General features: G+C 28.4%; 1 protein-coding gene across 1 annotated transcript; it reads right to left on the reverse strand.

The window, feature by feature from the left end:
- Nucleotides 1-2,886: 2,886 nt before the first annotated feature.
- On the reverse strand, nt 2,887-15,373 carry LOC148282230 (salivary antigen-5-like). The gene is made up of 5 exons (XM_088225414.1): nt 15,057-15,373; nt 11,747-11,868; nt 5,249-5,509; nt 4,130-4,325; nt 2,887-3,820 (listed from the first exon to the last, which is right to left on the reverse strand). Exons 1-5 carry the CDS (start codon nt 15,133-15,135, stop codon nt 3,405-3,407), a joined length of 1,074 nt encoding a protein of 357 aa, XP_088081540.1. The 5' UTR covers nt 15,136-15,373; the 3' UTR covers nt 2,887-3,404.
- Between the last annotated feature and the right edge of the window lie 9,073 nt (nt 15,374-24,446).

Below are 24,446 nucleotides of genomic sequence, written 5' to 3' on the forward strand. Positions count from 1 at the left end.
AGCTAGTGTACTGTTGGGGATTAGCGAAAGGTAATAAAACAGATAAACATTAACAATTGATTAAGTTTTTTTTTATTTTAGAATGTCTTACAGGAAGAAATTTTCTTGGTCGGCGAGTTAAGCGTTTTTAAAAAATAGTTATCATATTCGCATGTCCGAAAACGAAAGACAAAACTATGTGCTTTTAGGGTTTTTTTAATTACTTCTCTCCTGAATAAGGAGGTACTAGGAATAAAGCGATAGCCAAAGGTTTGAATGAGGAACTTCAGCCCTGCAATTGAATACAAAAAATGTTTTTTCGTGCGCGGTAAAATTAATAAACACAAATAATAAACAATATTTTAATAAACACGCACTACTTTGAACGACGTAACTAGTTCAAATGAACCAACCAATGATATGAATGAATGCCAATGCTTTCCGTAAACGAAACAATCTGAATGACTGACAGAGAAAAACCTCTGACGCCACACGTGGAGTTATTTTAGAAACACAAAACGTTGAAAAATCATAGCGCTGATAAAACGATATGTGAAAATAAAAAAAAAACATTTTTCGACCTAGTTTAATAGTCTATTAACAAATAAAAAAATGTACGAAAACACTGAACTTCCTTATTGTGGCCGGTAGGGGGGTGGTAACGGTTCTGGTTTTCTCCCGATCGCACTTGTTTCTTCCGGTTTACTAACAAGCTAATGAACTAAGATACCGTATCGCCGTTAGAATTGGGAAAATTAGATTGAGGGTTGCAGACAAATTTACTGTATTTACTAAGGTTGCTCTGACGGCGATAGGGGCATTGAAAGCAGTAATTGTAAATAATTAAAACTTTTGAAAACAAAGAATTGACAAAAAAAACATTAATTTCAGCTAAAAAAAAAATTTTTGCAATTTGCTGATCTGAAAAAAGGCCACAAGGCCTTTAAAACGGATCCGGGTAAGTAGATAGGTTTAAATGCGATGCTTCTAGCTCCTATAAAATACCATTTAAAGAAATAAAAAAACAAACTATAATCGGTATACGCCAATTAATCTACAGTTTGTAAGAAAACATTGCTCTGGTACCATAATAAATAGGTTTGTATAAAAAAAAATGTCAGACCACGCATTTTCTAAATATAGGTACAGAAAAACCTGCATTTCACAAATCTCCTTTGAACTAAAAAAAATCATAAGTAGGTACAGAACTTTTTATTTATTTTTCTGCTTATCATATTGTTTGTAAATTACAATCACGGTAATTTACCACATTCCATTTTTTAGCAAATTTACAAGTTTAATGCATTCACCTGTCCTGGGCCGATGTTATCACATTTGGTAAAGTCCCTCCTAAAGAGAAAAAAGAGTAAAGAAGCACTAGCTTTGTGGTAATTCATTATAATTGAATAATTATTTATTCAATTCAATTTATTCAATTTATTTGTTTTATAACAACTTTGTTTTTAAGTACTAATTTTAAAAGAATTTAAAATTAGTGGTTAAAAACAAAGTTGTTTTATTTATTTTATTTTATTTAAAAAAAGAGTGTTTAAATAAGTAGACATCTATGTTTCGTTTTTAGAACTAAATCACAGTGAATACAAAATGGTTGATTTTAGCAATACAATTAGGTATATAATATTTATAAATAAATTTCACAGATGTCTCTATACGTAAAACTAATGCTTTTTAGCGTGATTTGAATATTAAAAGCATTGTTTTTATCGATTTGTAAAGTTAAACCATGATAAAACATTTTATAGTATTTTGTTGGAACTCTTACAAGCATGCGAATCTTAGTGATAATATTAGTTTTTACAATATATTATGTACATACATATAATTTGTAGATCAGTGTTAGATTTACACATAAATTGGCTTGTATAAAAATAATATTAACACTTAACTAAGATTTGCATGATTGTAAGAGTTCAAAAAAAAAACCTATCACTATAAAATGTTTTATCATGGTTATACATTTTTTTTAAATTTTTTAACTTAGTTAATTTGACTACCGATAGATGGCAGTAATAAACAATCGTTTTTCTTTTGTGGGTGTTCGGCAGAACGTTGAACATACGAAAATAGGGAGTAGGTGGGGTCATCTGGTACCTACTCAGTCCCAAAGATTTGGTCAAGGCCCCAAGATTTTTTATGTTTTTTTTTAAATTTTGGAATTTCTTAACTTCTCTCTAGAGTATGAGCCTTCTGGCGGTATGTAGTTTGTTTTGATTTGAGTCTTTTTTAAAACCAGAGTTATTTGTTGTTATTTACCTAGCCGGACTATTTCGACGAAATTCTACTTATGTGGAAAGATAAATGTTTTGCGAAATTTATTAATGCAAAGGTGAAAATAATGAAAGAAAGAGATGTTGGAAGGTTATGTTCAACGTTCTGCCGAACCCCTGTATATATTACCTACTTTTAAAAAAATGATAAATTTTGTATTGAATCTTATTTTAAAGAATATGTTTCTATATTTTTTGATTGATAATGGTATTTTTAAGATTTTTAAAGTTTTTTTCTTCTTTGGTCAGATTGAATAATCATGTAATCGTTTATCGTCAATTATATGTTATGAAATATAGGTACTCAATATTTTCTAATCATATTTATTTTCAACGGTAAAAAAAACTTTGGGTTCTTTTTTATATGAACCAAGTAAAAAAAGGGAAAAATCATTTTGTTTTGAAAACTCCCTCTGCGCTATTCGCAAACCCCTAAATTAGCCCGGCACGAGAGTGTAAAGATACTCTAAGGTAAAGAGTAACTTGAGCTACTTAGCTTCATATTAAGCTAAGTAGTACTTCTTCACTTTTCGAGGTGGTTTTACTGTTTTGTTACAAATTTATTAATATTTTTCTAATACATGCTCATTCGAAATTCAAGGTTTGAAATAAGAAGTCGTTTCACGTAGATATATGAATATATTTATTTATTTTTCACACAATTATACTACAGTAATGTGGTTACATTCATAAATTGATATATAACTGCACTATTAAGTTAAATCCTTCAATCATTTTTTCTGCTCTACCAAATGCACATTTTAATATAAAATTGCAGTAAAAATCACATTTCTTCTTATTCTTATATACGATAGGACGGTATCTTGTAAAACCAAGACGATTTTAAAACTAGCCTTTTGGGCCAATTTCATACGAATAAATTCAGTCAAATCAAAATACAAGTAGATCAATTTCAATATCAGATCAAATCACACGGCCACATAGCCAAATTTAATCTACAGATGTCTCTAAGCTTTGTACTAACAGCTACTAAAACTAAAAATACCAATATTAGTTGAAATAACTAAATGTAAGAACTATTAATCTAAAAACAACTTAAAAGTATCGATGAAATGGCAGATTATTCTATATAAAAACAAAGCGATGATGCATGAGGAATGTTGAAGGCACCGATTTCTACAAGTATAGCGTGCCGAACCTAAAGCCTCTTCTTGTCGATACTACGTTGTTGATTATTTTGTTGGCTGTTGAGCCAAAGCTGTTAGCTGCGTCACCGAAGATGCTGATGAACGGCTTGTATGTGACCGGCTTTGAAGTGGTGTACTCGCGACGGGGCTCAGCAACATTGGAGAAACTTTCAATTCCGGAGTAAGGGTTCACCGAGACAACCTTGTTTCGCTCATTCTGTTGAGGGAAGTAAGCGGCGACATTCGACGGCCAAGGATAGTTGTTAGAATTACTATCCGAGTATGCTTTGTAGTTGAAGGCGTTGTAGGAAGATGTGTCTATGGCATCTGGTGCGCTTTCCGGAATAGAATTAGCCGGTCCTTGATCGAAATTGGCTTCTTCAATTGTGTTACCGTATCCATCAGCTGCAATAAAACAACAACAATTAATCAACGATCATTACGCCTAATTAATCGCATCATTCGAGATATCGAAATAGCTGAGAACCTAATGAACAAGCACAACTAACAATAATATATGTACATACAAGACCGATAAAATGACAAGTCTTTTACTGATTTGATTTGCTAATTAGCTGGTGAGGCTGTATACATTGGACGTTACACCTGTTGTTCGGAAACTGATATGGGCAATAAACAGTTGACCGGGTGATCAATAGGTAATGGAGAAGAAAAGCAATAAATTAAGCGGTAATGGAGGAAGTGTCGGCTTACCACAAAGTCCGCTGTACTTCTGAGAATCACTGAGGCCGAAGTGGCTACAGGCCGGTTGTCCTTTCTCGTAAGGCTTGATTCCGATCACGTTTCCTCCTGGCCCGTAGTTGCAGACGTATAGTTTGGTGTAGCCTCGAGAAGGATCGTAGTAGAACGAGAAACCACAGCCAACATGAGATGACTCACCCCAAACGAGCTGTAAAAATAACAACATTCAGTTTAGCAATTTTTCCACAAATTGTTATCGAATACTTTAAATTTTATTATTCGTTATTTTCATAAATTATTATGTCTCTTTTTCGAAATTAATCATCATAAACATAAGGAAATTGTTTTTTTTTTTATTTTTTTTTATTTATTGTTATTTATATTACATTAAAGATTTATGAGGTTTTTCTTGTTTTTATTTTATTAATTTTCTTTTGTACTAATACGCATTGAACTAGCAGATACTTGTGAAACGGTTTTCGCAATTATTGGTACTGCTTTTAAAATCATTAACATTTTGCCATTGCTATTTTAAGATAATTATCCGAAAAAAATCACGAAAAATTACTACCGATATACACATTTGGTATTTGTAAAATACGATTAATGAAAATCGCAATCTAGCTACTAGGTAATTTTATACCATGACTTCGTTATAACATTGCTTTTCTAGTTAATAAAAAAAAAACACACTGGTAAGTCAACTTAATCAATACCAACATTTAACAGGCATTTAAAAAAAAAATTATGAAACTGGAATTCACTTCCTTAAATTTTATAAACTGAAAACTGCAATTTAAACAGTTATGCATCAGTACTAACTTTATGGAAAACAATGCTCTATACTTAATTGCATCCAGCCAGTACTCTCAAGATGCCTGTTAATATTATATAAATGGATTATAATAATCCATAACAAGGGTTTATAAAATGAAGCCATTGAAGAGCAAATTAGTACTCCATTCCTATCGTAGATAAATGATGAAAATGGATGATTCTGTCTCGAAACCATAGATTTTTTAAACATACAATGAATTAAGTAACATGTTTGATGTTTTTTTCGCAAAAATTTATTTGCAAAATGAATGCGATAGTAATAGATAATAATAAAAAAAATGGATTGGTTTTTACCTGGGAATAGTGTCCCGTTCCATGGCTGTATCCAGTTGGCTTGTATCCATAAGCCCTAACTTCATCAAACCAGGCCTGGATTTGTTTGTTGAAGTCAGGTTTAGCATCGTTCGAACTTGATGGACGTCTTGTGGTCCACGTCGCTGCTATGTTCTGTCCAACGGGAAACCTTCCAACATCTCTTTGTGTGGCTTGGTCGTGTGCAGTGAGGCAATTATCTGCCCATCTTTGCGCTCTAGACGCCAATTCGTCATCCCATTTCTAGAAAAATAAAAATATTGAAAAATTTTCGCATTATGAGGTTAAATTGGATTGTATTACAACAAAGATGGACAACATTTTTGAAAGGGGAATATTGAAACCTAGGTATTAACCGAGCTTTCAACATGTTTTTGGCTGGTTTATGAGATCACTTAACACATTTTGTGACTTTCGTCGTTCTGCCTTTTTAAACATTTATATTACTTCAATTAACTATTAGGCGCGGAAAAGGAACAATGGTAAAGGTAGCTTATTACTATACTGTCATATTATTTAGTTTAATGTTTTTATTTTGTTATTGATTCATACAATTTTTTTGTACTCCCAGGAGTCCAAACTAATTCATTTTGAGACAGAAAAAAAGTTACATAAAAGTATTACAATATTTGAGTTTGTCCAAATGTTTGTAGACAAAAGACTGTATTTCACTCCCTCGGGAGTCATTAAGATTAACAAATTACAACAAGGATGGAGAATACCTTTGTTAATCTTAATGCCTCTCGAGGGGGTGAAATCCAGTCTTTTGTCTACAAACATTTGGACAAACTCAAATATTGTAATAAAACCAACTTGTATAAGAAGGAGTTTAAAAATTTGAGAATTGTTTTCAGGCGTTGCCTAGTGTGTGAAATAGTTCAGTCAGATGAATCTCTATACAACAATAAAGTTTTCAGCTCTTTAACTTCACTAAAATCAACAAATGGAAGAATTGAAGAAATATGGATATTAAAAAATTGGCAGAATGGTGAATGTTACACAGTGTGTAAAGTGGCCACTTAAACCAGCCAATGACAGGTCATAAGCCCTGTAAATGCCTAGACTTACATAAAAGTATAGTTATAAGTAAAAATACGTACATAAAACTGAAATAATAAGCAAGTTAAGCTTAAAATGCAATGAAATTAAAACAAAATTTACATACAGTGAGAATATATCTGAAGTAAAACGTGATTTTAGTTGGTAACATTTGAAATGACAAAGATGAAGGTTTAAGACAACAAAAAATGCGTTCTTGGATTTCAATCATTAAATTCATTCTAAAACCGATCCAATAAATTACTTTTTTATCATGTAAAATTATCTCACAAAGTGAATGCTTATTTATGCTTATGCTTTTCTTATCTTTTTTTTCGGGATTCATAATTAATTTATATATTAGAAAAATCACGTTAGCAAAATTACAGACAAATATTCTACTTTAACACTGAGGATAAATCGAAAAAGCGGAGGAATGCGGTAAAGCGGAATATTTGAAAGGTTAAAATGTGTGTTAAAATGCAATCATGTTTAAGAAAGCGATTTTTGCGGAACTATAATATGACGTGATAGTAATTAAATAAACTGCTGAATTATTTAATAACCATTTAAACTTTATTAAAAATAGATAGACAAATAAAATTCATCGCACGCTCAGATATATAGCGTAAAGTTGCTTAATCGAGAAATGCAATAAAATATTTTGTTTATAAATTTGATTATTTCAAGGAGAAAACAAGAAAATCCATAATGTTTTATGACACTCAGATACAAGAGATATCTAGTCTTTTATGATTATTTTAATGTCATTATTTTGCACTACTAAACGATCGCGTAATAAAATTTATAATTCATAGAAGAAACATAGTTTGATCAAATATTATTCATAAACTAGGTTCAAATAAAAAGTCACTGAGATATTCATCTATGTAGCGGTTTCGTTTTTCATTATGAAAATTTCAACTTTGAAAATATTGTGCTAAAAAATGTCTTTGATGTAATGTTATGTGACATAAAACTACAAAAGTTTTAAATACAGGAATTTAAAACAAAAAATTGACATTCGTTTGTACTGTTTGATAATCTATTTTCCACAATTTAAAAAAAAAATCATATGTTTTAGGCTTGTTTTAACAAAATACGACTCCATTATTTGAACAAATAAGCCAAGTCTTGCATTCTACGAGTATCTAGACTTATGTGACATCATAGCCGCACGAGAGTTAAGATGATACGTATCAAAATTGTTTTTCTATTACATACTTTTTATGGTATAGTTGGTTTTATGTGAAAAATGTGTACAGAAAACCTACATCTATGTAAAAAAAAAATGCACATTAAAAAAATTGCGACATAACGCCTTCGTCCACTCGCGTCACCATTCTGGGTTCGATTCCCGGTGAGAACACAAAAAAAACTGATTTTTCTCAAGTCTGGGTGTTCTGTGTTGTAATTGACCACTGTAATTGAGCTTCCTGGCCCCTGTAGTGCAAACAAATAAAAAACAATTTTCACTTCAAAATATTTTCTGTCTATGAACTAAGCAAATAACCAAGCAAACAACTAAGCAATATGCTGAAATATTTAAACTTCCGTTAATAATAAATAATTATTAAATTTAAATAAAACCATATTCATTTTTTTAAACTAAATAAAACTGCTAAATAAACGTAAAGTTATTAATTAACAGCCTATATTTTTCTGGTCTTTATCGGCGCTAAGGTGGAAAGCGCAAAAATGATTTCTCACTATCTTCTAATTATTTGGATTCACAAATATTGTCATTGTTATTTTTATTAAAAGGCTAAAAATGAGACATAAAATTGTGTTTCAATTTTAAATTCGCCAATAAAATAATAACTTGAACACGAAACTAAAAGAACTTTGCATTTTAACGTCCACAAATTTATGTAATCATTCAATATATTCTTCAATTTAATATAAAAGATCAATTTGCATAACTTGTTTCCTTTATAGAAAGCCAAAAGGACCGTGACACGTGTGTAAGTAAATTTTACATTAACAAAACACCTTACAGCCTAAAAATATTACTAAATCATTCGCAGGCTAATATTTGTACGTATCTACTCTGAATTAGCTTGTAGAGTTAAGCAACATGATCAACTGCTTATTTCATTACTTGTTTTATGATTCGACATTCTCACAAAATTACAAACACCGAAATTATCATCACAATGCTATAAACTAAAGGCGTAACTATTAATTGGGTGTGTATTTTAAACACTTTATTTCCACCACTTTACATCGACAAAATATACATAACTATGAAACGTGCGTAACTTCCAATCATTCTAAGATTAAATGTATTGTGTTTCAGATATTCACGTTTTTTTAGAAACTTGTTTCTTTAATTTTAACTAAAAAACAATCAATTAATTCTTTCTGAAATAAAAAAAAAATGGTATTACGTATTTTCTTCATAAAATGGCTATAAAAAGGTTTTCAGATTTACTTTATTTTTGCTTAAATTATAGTTATTTTTACTCAAAATTATAATGGTGAAATTGGGCATCGTATATGTAGAAAAAATAGTGCAAAAAATAGTCTTTTTATTTATACAAATAATATAATATATTTTAACATACATTTTTTAACTTCTCCATTTGTCTTTCCATTCTCCACGGTTGATATCAGCATATAAATAATATAATATTGTTACTTATAAAGTATGTATTAAAATAGTATTTTAATAACTGTACAGTACGCAAATAGAGTTCAAATTTATTATTTTTTTATCCGTGAACTTGGAACTAGTTTCTTAATAAACTTTAAGGCTATTCTCAATGCTGAAATTGTGTAGTTTTGTTTCATAACCAGGACAAATTAAAAAAAAAACTCATCATTATCTTCTCCATATCCACACCTAGTGGTGCATAAAACACTGAGTGTATCTCGATCATCTGTTATGTGAATCTAAAGTGATCAGTCTTACGCCCCAGGAACATACCGTCATGAACGTAGAACATCATATGTACGTAGGTATTTATTTGTATACTTGTGTTATATGAAGAAAGGGGTAAAACTTGTCTGAAGTGGAAAAAAAATAAATAATCTGCGTTTGTTGAAATGTACTGAATTTAATATTACTGAAACTTTTATCAAAGTAAATAAATATCTAAAGATAGACAAAAATATTCCAGTAAGTAAAAAATTATATATTTACATGGCTGACATTATCAAAAGTCTTATGGTATCTATTTATTAGTGTCTTTCATCGATTCAATCAATTACAAATTATTTATATTTATCTTCCAACATCGTTATAGATTCTTGAAAATAAAAAAAATTCCGCTTAAATATTATGTAAAATACCGAACAATAGTTTACTATGTTAGGGTTCATTAGACACAGTAATATATCAAAAAGTTTTTTCACCTGGTAACAGTATTTTTCATCTAAGATTTAGACAAAGATGTCCGCCGTCGAAAATTTAATTTATGTATTAAGAACTAACCGAAAATATTATTTTCCAACTATTATCCAATGAAAAAACAAGCTTTTGTAAGAATTATCAATCTATAAAACACGACAATTTATTGCTCCATTACTTCGAAAGGATGACATTAATGTTTAAATCATCATTAAGTTGATAAGATTCAATAATGAAATAACAAATTTAAGATTTTTATCATGTTGTATAATAACGATTTATAAATCGGAAACAGTTTAAAAAAATATTATGTTATTTAAGAAAGAAACGAGTATTTTTTTTTTTTTTAGTTTGTTTTTTTTTGTTGCAACGGAGAAGGAAAACATTTTTCAGAAGGGAATATGGAAGTCTAGGCAAAGTGGGCACTTAAACCAGCAAATGACAGATCAAAAGCCCTGTAAATGCCTAGACTTTCATATTCCCTTCTCTAAAAAAATGTTTTCACTCTCTGTTGCAACAAATTTAAATATGAATAACTCCCATGGGTAGAAATCCAGCCAGTCTGCAACATTTGAACATGCTCAAAATATTGTTGAATTATTTTTTTATCTAAAACCAATCCGAAGTAATATTTGGTTTACAACTTGCCTTGTTTTTATAACATTATATTCATATTTACGCTTGTTTACTGTTTGGTTCCAAAATATAATGACTTTGAAATGCGGCAAAATAAATAATTTATTAAAGGCTTTAGATACAAGACAAGTAATATTTAAGGTTTTCTTTAAAAAAGTCATCAAAGGACTTTGAAATAACTGAAAATGATTGTGAAATACATTTATTATTCTATAGTATGAGAGCTATGTATTATTTTATTCATTAAAAAAAAAAATCACTTCGTTTTTATCTACCACTTATATTTTTTTTATAATTTGACAACCAACTAGTTTCGGCAATACTATGCCTTCTTCAGGGTTAATTACAAACTAACATAACATATATAAATTTTTCACAGTGAAGGTAGAGAAGAGGGGGTATGTATTATATTTGAAACTTATCTCACGTATGAATGTAACAGGTAGTTGTTCAAATCACATTTTCATTTTGAAAATCAAACAATATTCGTTCATATCTAATAATAGTTATTACGTATATGGTGAGAATTTTATTTCCCCCTTTTATAGTCATATAATTGATATGAATCAGCAAAATGGTGTTTAAAATACAAGGTTTATTGTGTACTTATTTTTTTATTGGTGCTTTTTAATTTTATCAACAAAGTCTACAAAAAACGTGTTTTTATTTACAAAAAACTTAAAACTAACGTATTTTTATCTCTTGTCAACAGTATTACTTACATTTTTTTTTATTAAAACTCATTTTTTTTAAGATTTACTTTCATAAACTATTTTGAGCCAACATTTTGAATCGTCCCTTTAGTTAGACTAAGTTTTTCAAGACAATCAAATAAATAAGTACTTATTACACGGTAGAATCGACCCGATTACATTTTTTTAAGTGTATATTTTTTGATGCTTACAGATGACTTTTTTTAAATTTAGAAAATTAGTTCCTGGTGATTAAAAATTTGTAATCTATTTATGAAACTCAATGAAAAAAAAATGAGTAGTTTTAGAAATCATTATAACATACATAGTAAATTGTTTATTAAATACTGAAAGCGATAAATTAAGAAAAAAAGCGTCACAAAAACCTTTAGTAACATTGTTGAGTAATAGTTTACTCTATTCATTGCAGAATATGTTGCATAGATAATTAAGTAACACGTAACATAAGAAAAATAAGAAATTAAACCAATTTTTTTTCAGATTTTTTACGATCCACGATTGACGCTTTGATAAAATTATTGACGATTATTTTTATCATCTTTTATTTCGTATCCGAAACGAGAACAGTGTACTTGGTTCACTGTGTTTATATAAAACATTTTTAAGTACCCGATTAAAGTCGTGCTTCGACTTTCTGAAGCATTCATAAATCATTGTAATCCCTTTACATACAAAGTTAACGTCTCAAGTCTCATTAAGTACAATAAATAAGGATGGGATCTTCCCAGTCTTTTTACTAACCATTTCCATCATGTTGGCCGCTGGCGGTTGACTCGACACTTGCCCCAGGGCGACAGTCTGTCTGAGGTGGTTGTGTGAATCAACTATCGTCTGCTGTTCCTGATGAGATAATCCACCTGATTCTAAAGAAAAATGAAACAATTATAGCAAAGAAAAAAGTTGTTACGCTAACTAAAGTTTTATAGAAGAAAATTTGTTATTTTCAACTGCTAATTTTCTTAAATTCAGTACTCAGTAATATTTTTTTTTAAATTATGAAAAATAAATTTACAGCCTAATATTAAAAATTTTATATTGTTTCACTAATTAAATTACCCCTTAAAAATAGCGTAGCAGAAAAAGATGAAATTGCACAACAATTGAACACATTTTTTTATGACTTGTTGGTTTAGTATCTCAACAAAGAGAGTAATTATTAGTAAGTAATAAATAATGGTTCTTTATAAGCACATATATATTTAAATTGTGAGACATTGTCAAAATTTATTGGGATTTTTTTTTATTAAATACGAAAATGTTTGTGATAAGTTTGACGAGAATACCAAAAATAGGCAAACAAATATTTTCTAAATTTTAGTTTTTTTTTAATAAAGCTAAGTCAAAAATACTAGACCTAATTATGGATATTTGAAGAATTTAAATTGAAATTGAAATTCTGGTGATAAAGTTTTGTAAATAATACTGTGTATTTCCGAAAATAGTAAAATAGTATTGTTATTTTTTATGTGTTTAAATATTTGAATGTCAGTTATACAAAAACAATAATATAAATTATGTGGATATAGGTGAATTTTTCCATTAAATTAAATATTGTGTATTAGGTATTATATCTTTATATAATTGAGCTTATTTCAACAGTTTCGTTTATTTGTTTTCTATGTTTGATTCAAGATGCTTGTAAAAACTTAATTTTTTTAACAATGTTGTGCATTAACGAAGTCTTTTGAATTTCTCGTTTTTATTCATTTCATAGAATGTTTAAATAAATGTCAGAATATGTTTTAATACATAATTCATTTATTTGTAATGTAGTTACAGAATTATTTTTAGTTTTACAATACTTCAAAACCAGGTACCTGCAATAAAAACCATAATCGGTATTATTTATTCCATTACTTAGTGACTTAACTCGAAAGATAATATTTTTACTTAATACATTTTTACAACCTTGATTTTAATCATTGTAAGGCGTCATTAATATATGCATTAAAAAACAGTTGAGAGACTATGCAATTGTTTTGATAAAATAAACTTATTGACAGCGAAACAAAAATTACAGTTAGCGTTTAACACAAACAAATATGTAGTTTATTTATTATCAGATCAAGCTTTAGTTTTGAACTTATTTTTTCTTAAAAACGAGATTTAAAATCATTTTTTTCTTTTTTAACAATTTTTTTTACGAGTTTATATTAGGAAATAGCTTATTCAATAAAACACTATTTAAATAATAAATGATTAAGACTACTTTACTCGATAGTTTACATGACAATTTAGTATTAATAACAATACTTTTATTTTATTCTTTAGCATGAAACTTTAATAAACCTTTTTAATGTAATAATTCTTAAAAAACTCTTATTAAAATTTTCTCTTATTAGCCTTTTATTCTAAAAATAATGAGAAATCACTTTTTATTAACGCAGTTCATTTTTAATGTCTCGTAAATGTTAATTAACAAGAATATTAAAATTAAATCCAATCGTAAACATGCCTCATTTATGATTTATTTTATAATCAAAACAATACACCAATATGTATATTTTTGTGACTGAAAAATGGGAAACAAGTAATACACTTTACTTATATAATTTTAATATATTATAATACACTTATATATTCACCGCTTTTTTGCGGGGTTTCGAAGGTCAATCTGCTTTTCTATTTTTTAATTCGCTAATGTTAAGCCATAACTGCAAGATTTATTTATCTTTTAGTCAACGCAATTTCTTCGATATAACATTAATACAAAATTTTATGTGATATCATTTTGAATTTATTGAAAATAAAAATACCTGACTCGGACCGAATCAAACTGTATAAATTAATATTGTTTCAGAACGTTAAGACTTTTTATTATTTTGCATAGAAATCGTCTAAGACCAGAATAAATAATTGATAACACCTCAAATTATGCCATTTGAAACGTAAACCAATAATTTGAGGATAACATTTGACTTTTAAATAATCTTATTCAAAAATATATTTTTTATTCAATTTAAGTAAAAGTTAGAACTAATATGCATTTAAAGATTTTAAAATGATCTTATTTTGTATTTTATAGCACTTACTTTGCTTTTATAAATTTAAATCCTTTTATTTGACACAGGTCTAGACACAGTTCTTTGAATGAAAAATAAACAGAATCCAGGACTAGTGTTTTTGACTCGAAAATGGAAAATAAAATCGAGTGGAGTTAAGTCCACCTCGTAATACATCTCGGTGTATCTAACTACCATTATTTAGGTCCCAATTTTGATTCCTAGTAGAGTTAACGAGACAATTTTGATTTTTATTGGTTTTTCATTACACTACACTTCTGGACTGGCACCTAAAGCGTAAGACTCTCACCTCCAAGTAACAGATGATCGATATTCACTGCGTTTGGTGTTCCAATGCAGTGCCCTATGTGTCACTGGGTTCAGTTAGTAAAATGATGATTATGAAATTTCAAAAACAAACATGTGATTACTAATTCTGAATTATAGAATTACGGAATTAATTGAGGCTTGACATAATGTTGTTTGAAAAATATATGGTAACGCTTCAAATTTTTTGAATTGTACTTAAGTTGTTTTAATTCATAAATGTAAGATTTTTTAAATTATAACAATTAAAAAAATGCAACTACGCTTGCACACATTTAAAAAAATCTACCGTAACGAGCATGGGCCGTTCCTAGTTGAATTTAATTAATATATATAGTGGTATTAGACGCAAACTTAGAAATCTCCACCAAAAACGGAAAATTTGTTATTGATGCCAAAATAAACTATTCATGAAAGCCTACCTACCTGAATAATAGCGCATTTCAAAACTGTCTCTTAATCTTGCAAAAACTGATTTACATTATATTATCTGACGCCGCGAATTTAGCATTCTCCATTGAGTTATTGAAGCATTGTTAGAAATCTCACAATTCTTTTTTCAAAGTTTTTTGCAAATATTTCAGTTAGTCCTACAATGGAGATTTCATGGTTTGCTTCTAATACTCTCATATATTATGTTGTTAATAAATATAATTTATAAACAAATATTCATAAAAATCAAAATCAAGAACCGAAAAAGAAATATTTTTATATTCACTTACTAAGCATTTGCTTCCCTGCTGAACAACCACAAGCGATCTCAACAAACATATAAAACACTATTAACCTCACAAAATACATTTTCTTTGATCTTTTATATAACTGATCTATGTCACTCTAAAATGTCTGAATTTATCTCAACTCAGTTTGTGTAAAATCGTCCTATGTAATTTTCACTTCACACGTAACAACTGGGGGTGCGCGAATTTCAAACGAATTCGGATACTTTGCAACCACTTCTTCGGCAAACTATTCGTATACCAAAGAAAAGGTTCAATACAACTATCCGCTCGGTCCAACCGCCAGATCTTTAATGCCTTGCTCTTGGCAGAGCGACTTAATATATACGCGACGCAGATGTACCAGCCTCTTCAGTTACCATGGCGACGCATATACTGACTAGTTTTCATAGAAAACCTAACACGATCTTATTTGTAAGGATGTTGAATAAAAAATCCCACCAGTATCTACGTAATACGGATGCTGTCCTTTCTAGGTAGCTACCTAGTACCCATATACTACATATAAGATCGAATTTAATCCACGACTAAAATATATCATAAGGTATACCAGTGTGTTTGTATGTATATATGAAAAGTATGTACACAGATAGAAACATAATTTTACATTTATACCCATGCATTACAAGCTCACATACCAAAGTATTCTATATTCATAAACAAAATTGAGCATCATGATATTATTTTAACATTCCATCGATTCCACATTCTCACAGCATTTTTTTTTTTTTTTTAATATATTTAGACCCCTGTATTTAGTAGCTTTACGTATCATGTACAAGGCTTTTGGCAAGGTATTTGGAAAACAATCGTTATTGTTTATCTTGGAAATGGGATGCTTGATGACTGATTTTGGTTTATTACCTGAGTCCAACCACCATCGTTGTAAACTTCAAAAACAATGGCGTGTGATAACTACTTTTACGACAATGTGAATATCTGTTAAGGATATTCCATCTTTTCTGCATTCTGCTTCAAGATTATGGCGTTGTTAACTGAAAAATGGGCACTAAAATAACAGATGTTCGATACTCTGTGATGACAATAGTCATCATTTCTTAATTTAAACCTATATAGGTATTTTCTCATAGCTCCGTGTCCGGTAAAAATTATCTCACAGTAATCACAAATACGCATGATATTTTTATTGTATGTATGCATTGTGTGTGTAAGCACTTGTGCGTAAATATGTAAGAATGTTTTTTTTAAAGTTATGTACACATATAACTTTTTTTTTCTTCGCGACTTTAAATCGCATTTTTATATTTAGAAATATATTCCAAAGTTGAGTCAATATAGATTGTCCTAGTTCAATTCAAGTTCATTCACCTAATCTCTTGCATGGTAGGCAACCGCGCTGATCACTACACCACGAGGCCGACAAATATAAATACACGATGAAATATAAGGCATCGATTTAATAAGGAAATGAGGGATATAACTTAATGTACTCCACAATGTACGCCATAGGAACTTTAACTTATTAACTATAATGAAATTTATTAAGTTATTGATTAACGAACTTAGTCCATTAAAAAAAATGGCAAATACATATCCTTATAATACATACTGACATAATTCGAATAAAGTACAAATAAAGATAATTAAATCTAGGAAAAAAAATCTACCTCAAGACAAGATCTGGTCTATCTTAGTGATTGTCAAAATCTAAAAGTTCAGATCCTGTCTCGAGTTTACAATGCCACACATTTGGAATATTGGTGCATTCAAGCCATAGTTTGTGCTGTGTTGATCAATGAACCGCACATAATTATTTCGCAACTGGCATGGCAGATCAGAACATCGAATGTTACTTGTTTCAGTAAAGATCAATTAAGCCATTTAGTAAATGAAACATAAATATAGAATGAATTTTGAATTTTTTTACACGTTTTTGTAGACTTGAGATTTTAAACATTGACTCCATTTCTTCGTAAATTACAAAAATATCAAAATGAAAGATGTTAGAACTTATTTTTTTAACTACAGTCTAGTTTTTTTTTTAATGTTAAACACTGGCAATACAATAACTAACTATTTGAATGGATACAATATCTCTAATTGTGCTTATTTTCCACCCGAGTACAGCCGAACGTAATCCGATACATCTCGACCGCTGATTTCAGCCGAGCTGATATTTTTGCCAATTTTTGGCCGAAACTGACGGCCTCAACTGGCCGAAATCGGAACAGAAATTTTCAGTCGGTCACTTATAAGAAGTATTAAGAAATGCTTTTTATTTTCAAAATAATATGTTTGTTATTATTACTCCGGTTTGCTTGGGCCGGAGTGTTGGGAGTGAGTGATTTGAATTTTGTAAAAAAAAGTACACAGTTTATAAACATTATACAAGGTCGGGCATATTGCCTCAAAGAAATTTCTTCCCACCTACTCAAACAGTTTGATTTAAAAAAATAAATTATTAATATAAACACTGTAACAGGTAAATTACCAGCTTATTGTCTACCACATTAGCATTCTACCACTGAACCACCGATGCCTTGTGTCACAACAATTGTATTCTGAGTGTCATGTAATTGTTTTAATTTTTTTTAAATAGAAACCCCCATACCAGGCACTTGCTGATTGATGATCTTTTGTACCAATAAATAAATAAAAAACCTGTTTGAAAATGTAGTATTTATTCGTAAACAGAATTTTTCAATATTTTTAATTGAAATTTATTTAAGCACATAAAATACGGAGACCTAAGAGAAAATCTAGAATAAACAATTAAATAAATATGTTTTATGATGCCGCCAAATTTAATTAAATACATAAATAAAATAAATTTTACGATATTAAAGTATGTTTGTTTGTATATATGTAAAAGTATGTGTATGCGTATGCTGATAAATATAGGCACGAGTCATATCTGGTTGTGTATATTTCTAAATGATTAAAAGAGCTTTTCATTAATAAGCACAGCATTTTTTTTATTTATACCTGTTTTGCAATTTTTTAAGTTGAAAAACGTGTATTGATGACACCTAGCATAATTTTCCTATTTTAATAGTTGAACCCACGAAAGTATGTTCGATAACAAAAGACAAGATTTTTTTTAATAAAAAAAACAGACATTAAAATATGTTGATCTAACCATAAAGTTTTTAAAAAATTTGCATTTTGTTTGAACATATATACTTCTGAACACTTTTTTTATTTAAAATACAAACCAATCATTTGTTTTTCGCTAAACAATACATTTTTGTCTACAATGTATGTAGATATGAAGATAAGTATCTCAGTTATAAAAGTTATCTTTACCTATTAGATTTTCACAAGTACACAAGGTTGAGTTTTGTTCAGCTAGTTCAAGGTAATAAAAACAATTTTTCTTATTTAAATTTAAATCATAACAAACAAAACAACAAAAAGTTTTAACAATAATTATTTTTAAGTACATACAAACAAACAAGCTAAAATTTTTTTGTAAACAAAAATATAAACAATAATTAATCACAATTATTTTGATTCGTACTATTTAACCCATTGTCCAACAAAACTTCTTCATCGGTTTTGGAGAAAAAAGTTTTTCTTTTCTAAAATAACTTGAATATTTTTAATTTTTTAATAAGTACCCACCCCACATTCATATTCAATTATTATAACATGAAATGCTTTAATATTATTTTTTTACCTGTCATGCGCAAACCCATAAACTAACTTACAACCACACAAATTATTATCCAACAGATGTTCAGCTCGATATATAAAAATAAATTAGAACACAGCTATCTAACAAGATTTACATCTGTTGATGGCCTAGTAGTACCAAATTTTAAAAATAAATATGGACAACATACGTTGGGTTATATTGTTCCAAAAGTATTTAATTTGTTGCCACTTGACATGAAAACATGTCATAGTAAAAATAAAATTAAGTTTCTATTACGTAAGTGGTAAGTAGATAAAACGTTTCTATATTGATTTATTATTTATGGAATACATTTAAAAAAAAAAAAAAAATTAATTTATTATTATTATTTTTTAAATATTTTTTAAAAATATATATATACATATATATATTTTATCCCTCATTGAATACATTTTTGTTATTTTCTTGGGTTAACCTTTTCTTTTCTTGTATTACTTTCTTATTTCATTTACATTTTTTAGATCTTAATTTTAATATGTACTTTTAATTTTCTTATTAATTTTTTTTCTGTAGATATGAATTGAAATTCTCGATTTACTTTACTTTTTTTAATTTATTTTTTATCTTGTTTTAATTACATTTATGAGCACACACTATTTATATAGTGTCTATTATTTTTTTTTTCTTATATTTAAAATATATTAAAGTAAATTACTATTCTTTAATTTTAATTGTATTATTTTACTCTATTTTCTTACTTAAAAAAAAATTAAAAATCTTTAAACTATTTTTTATGTTTATTATTTTATACGTATACAGTATTATGTCTGCACTCTTCTTATTTGATTATTAATTAAAACTAATGTCTGAGCACCCGATGACAAACTATTATTGAATAGTTTATCGGGACAAAATACATCTTAATACTTTGTTTTCTTTATAATGTATAAATATTGTAATAATATGTATATTTTATTGAATAAAGACTCTATAAAACTAAAACTTAAGTGTTTTTATATTTAGTTGACTTTTGATTTAAAGTTTATTTTGCTTTACATAGACAAAAAATATCAATAATTGTGTTTGATGAAAGTCTTTTTTTTTTTCATGCTTCCTCTAGCCAATATTTTTTTTTTTAAACTTTGAGATATAAGTGGACTTTATTTTTATTTTAGAAAAAGATCATATATTTATGATTCGGTGAAATAAATCTCAAAATTGGAATAAAAATACTTGGCCACTTTTCCTTGTATGTGTGCTCTTGATTCATGTAAGAAGTATCCAGCAAAGTCCCTTAGAGGCTCGATAAGCCACTTATACTCACCAGAATATATACTTTGTAGATCATTTGAGTGAATCCGTAGCATGTGATGACAAAATAAACAGTTATACTCAAATTACAAACTCGAAGTTAAAATTAAATACATATTTATAGAATCACTTTGTAAAGCGCTTTTGTGGTATTTTATTACGAAAATGGCGGTTTATAAGTGTTTCATAATAATAATAATAATAATATTAGTAAAAAGTCGTTAGTTTTCGAAATATTAGCACATTTTGTGAAAAGCCATGCTTTGGACTTGTTTCTTAAGTGCCACAACTAGAAATTTCCATTTTCAAGAGTTTTTATTTATAAAACACAATCCTGAATAACCCTGAAGTTGATCACAGTCCAAAATCTATAATATTAATACTCTAAAATTGATATATTGCGTCGGTCCCTTATACTCGCGCACGGGAATTTGAGCCTTATTATATCAATGCTAAATCTGGATCGTTCTCGTCTGGTAAATTTTAATATTAAAATGGAATAATAATTTTATCCCTCTATATTTGTAAAAATATTTATCAACTTTTTTTTTAACAAACAATAATCACAAACACATTTATCTTTTGAATATTATTGTTTTTTATAAAAGCCGTAAAATAATTCTTCAATCCCTTCAAATGTATTATGACCAAATTTAAATGACTTGGAAAACAAATTTATAGAATCCCTTAAATTGAATTATAATTTACATGGCAAAAAGAAATCAGTTGTTTACTTAATAACATATGCCTGCTAGAAATACTAATATTTATGTACATTTGCGGAAAAATAAAACAATCATGCTCTATTCATCACAAATGATTTATCAGCTATCTTTGACTCCTCATTCTGAAAAGGAATCTTTCACGCTAACCTGGCAAGTAATTTTCAAAATAGTTCGTTTAGCGTTTTTTTTTTAATAATGTAAAAGTTTTTGTGTTTTATTTTTAAATAAGAAACATATTGCCATGTTGCTTCAAAATGTGATAATTGTAAAATTAATTATTTATGAGGAACTTCATCCTTACGGGAAATTGGATACAGTAAATATGTTCTTGCGCGCGGTAAAAATAAGAGCATTATGTAGCTCCGCAAAGTTTCTTGAAAATGTACGAAAATAACGTTAGAAATATTTTAATAAAAACGGTCTACGTTTTACGACAGTTCACATGAATCAACCAATGATAAGAGAGTTGTGGAAGATTTCCGGATTGCTTTCCGTCAACGTCAGAGAATCTATGACGTCACTCACGGAGTTATTTCAGAAATACAAAACTTTAAAAAATCATAGCGCTGATAATTCGATATTTAAAAATTAAAAAAATTTGCTTAGTTTAATGGTTAAGTAACTAATAAAAAAATAAAAAATCACTGAACTTCCGCATTAGAATTTCGTATGTAAACACTTGTTTTATGACGTTTGATTCGAAATCCTCAAGTCTTCGGAGGGATTATTTGATCATTAGCGATAGTTAAAAATCAAAAGTTGCGTTAAAAATTTTGAAAAAGTATTTTTTTACAGTGGATAACCTACCACCAAATAATAATTATGATTAGGTCAAAAAATAAAATCAGTTACGTGTTTTTTAGATTAAAATTGTCGATTTGGTGTATTTCTACAGCTTAATAGTAGCAGTTCATTAACAAAGCCCCATTTTCATTAAATAAAATACTCGAAGAATCTTTGCTTAATATGTTAATGGGATAAACACGACTTGTGTATTATTTATAATTTAACAAAAGACTTCCTCGCTTGAGAAAATTGAATATTTTATTTCTTTCTCACGCGTGGTTCTTTACAAGTTCGCCGATTTGTGGATGGTCGTGAGTAACACATACACACGCACCCTCTCTCATACGTTTATACACAGGATAATAATTTAGTTTTTAAAAAACACAGTGGGGAGCAAAATAAAACAACCAATAATTACAGCCGGCACCTTATTTGACTTAACATAGCTAAAAGTTGACTGAATTTAATCAGATATAAAAAATATTTTTGAATTCACGATCTTTGTAATTTAAGATATTTTAAGATGTCTTACAGTGCACAAAAAAATACGCAATAACATTGCGCTCTCAAGAAAAAAAAACAAGTTTACAATATTATGGGTGAAACCGAATCTTTGTAGACGAATTCTAGATTGTCGGAATTAACAAATATTTTTTTATATACATAAATAACTGGTTGTTAAAAAAAAGTGCAAATATCTAACTTAACAATATACACATTAATATTATTTATTTATTTAATTTTATTTTAATAGGTAATTCAACAAAGATACATACTAGAAAACATACAATTTGAAAGCATTCGTTGATACAATTTTACATGCATATATATCTTCAATTATAGAATTACACAAAATAGATCTATATGTTAAGTTGTAATACATATTTTTTTATACAGGATAATAATATACACAATAAACGCATTACATAATATCGGAGGTGATACTGCAATACCGCGTTGATTGATTTTTTGACGGGGGATCTTAAAAAGCGTTCTGTTAATATTTATTTAGTTTTACTATTTACTATATAAATAAAAGACGAGTGTTACTCTAATGCACAAATTTGGAATATCCAGTCTCCGGTTTAATCGCTTTTGCGACATCTTTGAGACTGGTATCTTTGTAAAGGAGTTCAATGTATTTATACAAAACAGAAGTATTTTTATAATAAATTACAATGAACTTCCATCAAGAATTTTCCCTTACAAACTTAAATGTTTTTTAATTTTACATTACGTCCAAGGGTCATTTAAGAAAATTATACAGGTAAGTACATTAAAAGTAAGTATTATTTTCTAAAAGAATAATACTTTTTTTATATAAATTAAGTAACAAAAAAGAAAATTGCAAATAACTTGTAAAGAATTTGAACAAAAAAATGGTTATAACAAATTGATGTTAAAAAACAAATAACAAATATCAGATTACAATTAATATATATAAGTGAATAAAATGATATATGGTGTATAACAATTTTCGATTAATTAATTTCAGAAAGAGATAAGAAAATAATAATACACATCAAAAACCGAGAAAAAATTGCATGAAAAAGAAAGTTTTATTACGACTTTTATACGTTTTAAACAATGCATTTAAGAACTTTTTAAAATGAATAATTGTTGGATTAAAAATGTATATTTCAGAAGTAAATTTGTTGGCTAAGGAATGTAAACGCGGAATCGGAGAGTTTCGTGCATAGTTGGTACCTACGTATGTGGTTGTAAGCAACTCCGTACTTCTAGTGAATCGATTCGGTATTTCGAAGTTAATATGATTCAGGAGTGCACAACAATCGATCTCCGAATTTAAAATTTAAAATAAAAAAAAATAAGGTAATTTTTTTTACAACACTCTTCTAATAAAATTAAGTTTTAAGTGTCTAATAGATAAGTGTAATTTATGTTATCTTATAAAATATTTAATATATTCCATACGATTTTAATCAACCAATAATTACCACTTGAGTATCAGAAACAAACATAATTATTGAGAGTAAAATAATCAAAAATTAAAAACTAACGTCTTTTAGTCCCTAATTAGTGGTTAAAAACACAGTTGTTTTATTTATTTTATTATAATGAATAACCACAAAGTTAGTGCTTCAAATATAAACTTTTTACTTAATTTAATTGACATTTTTACGTTTTTGTCGGAATGGACAAAATGTTTTGTATGTTTTAAAAAGGAATAACCTACTTAGCCTCTATTTAGGGGTTTGTCAGCAGGTAAGATAGAGGGGGTATGGAAGGATGTAATAAGAAGTACACCACAACACTCGAACAATTGAGAAAAAATCTGTCTTCTAACTGGCGGGAATCGAACCCGGAACGCCAGTTTCACAGTTGGCCATTTTATCAACTGCGCCACGGTGTCTGTCTGATAAAATAATGAAAGGTCATTTTAAATAGTTTTTTTAGCGTCATAGAGTCTAAATATGCTCTCAGTCATACTTACGGAGCAATCAATCAATCAGTCAATATTGGAAAACATAATTTTTGTGTGAATTCATAGTGAAAATAAATATTCATAAAGTCGCAAGCTTGAAAATCTCTGTGTAATATGATATTCATTAACAAATCAGCATTGTAATGATAGACCACCAAAATTTGAAAAAAAAATCTAAAAAAAGCTTTATTTGAACAAAAACATGTTATGTTAAATCGAATTACTAACGTTCGTTAAGAACCTATTTTTAAATCTTGGATTCAGTCATTTATTGTTAAAACAAAATTATTGGACAATTATAGATGTTCGAAGTTTCTTATTGCCTGGATCATCTCTAGGTTTTCGGTTTATTAGTTTTAAATTGGATTTTTAAAGAACGTTTCGTCAACTGGAAATTTCTTTATGTGGTTCATATGCAAATCTATGTTCGCCAGTCAATAAAATATCTAACTTACTTCGCTCTCGGTTATATGGCTGAAAATTGGCTATGAAAAACGATGCCAAAG

Source organism: Micrasema longulum, unplaced genomic scaffold, assembly GCF_059751315.1.
Source record: "Micrasema longulum isolate JH-2025_06_02 unplaced genomic scaffold, ASM5975131v1 h1tg000357l, whole genome shotgun sequence".
Lineage (NCBI taxonomy): Eukaryota > Metazoa > Arthropoda > Insecta > Trichoptera > Brachycentridae > Micrasema > Micrasema longulum.

Excerpts from the sequence above, each read along its gene's own strand:
- LOC148282230 (XM_088225414.1), bottom strand. The coding sequence starts at position 15,135 with ATGTATTTTGTGAGGTTAATAGTGTTTTATATGTTTGTTGAGATCGCT. Across the intron at positions 5,510-11,746 it reads CGGCCAACATGATGGAAATG|AAATGGGATGACGAATTGGC; the intron begins GTTAGTAAAAAG and ends TTATTTTTCTAG. Across the intron at positions 3,821-4,129 it reads GAAGTACAGCGGACTTTGTG|CTGATGGATACGGTAACACA; the intron begins GTAAGCCGACAC and ends GTTTTATTGCAG.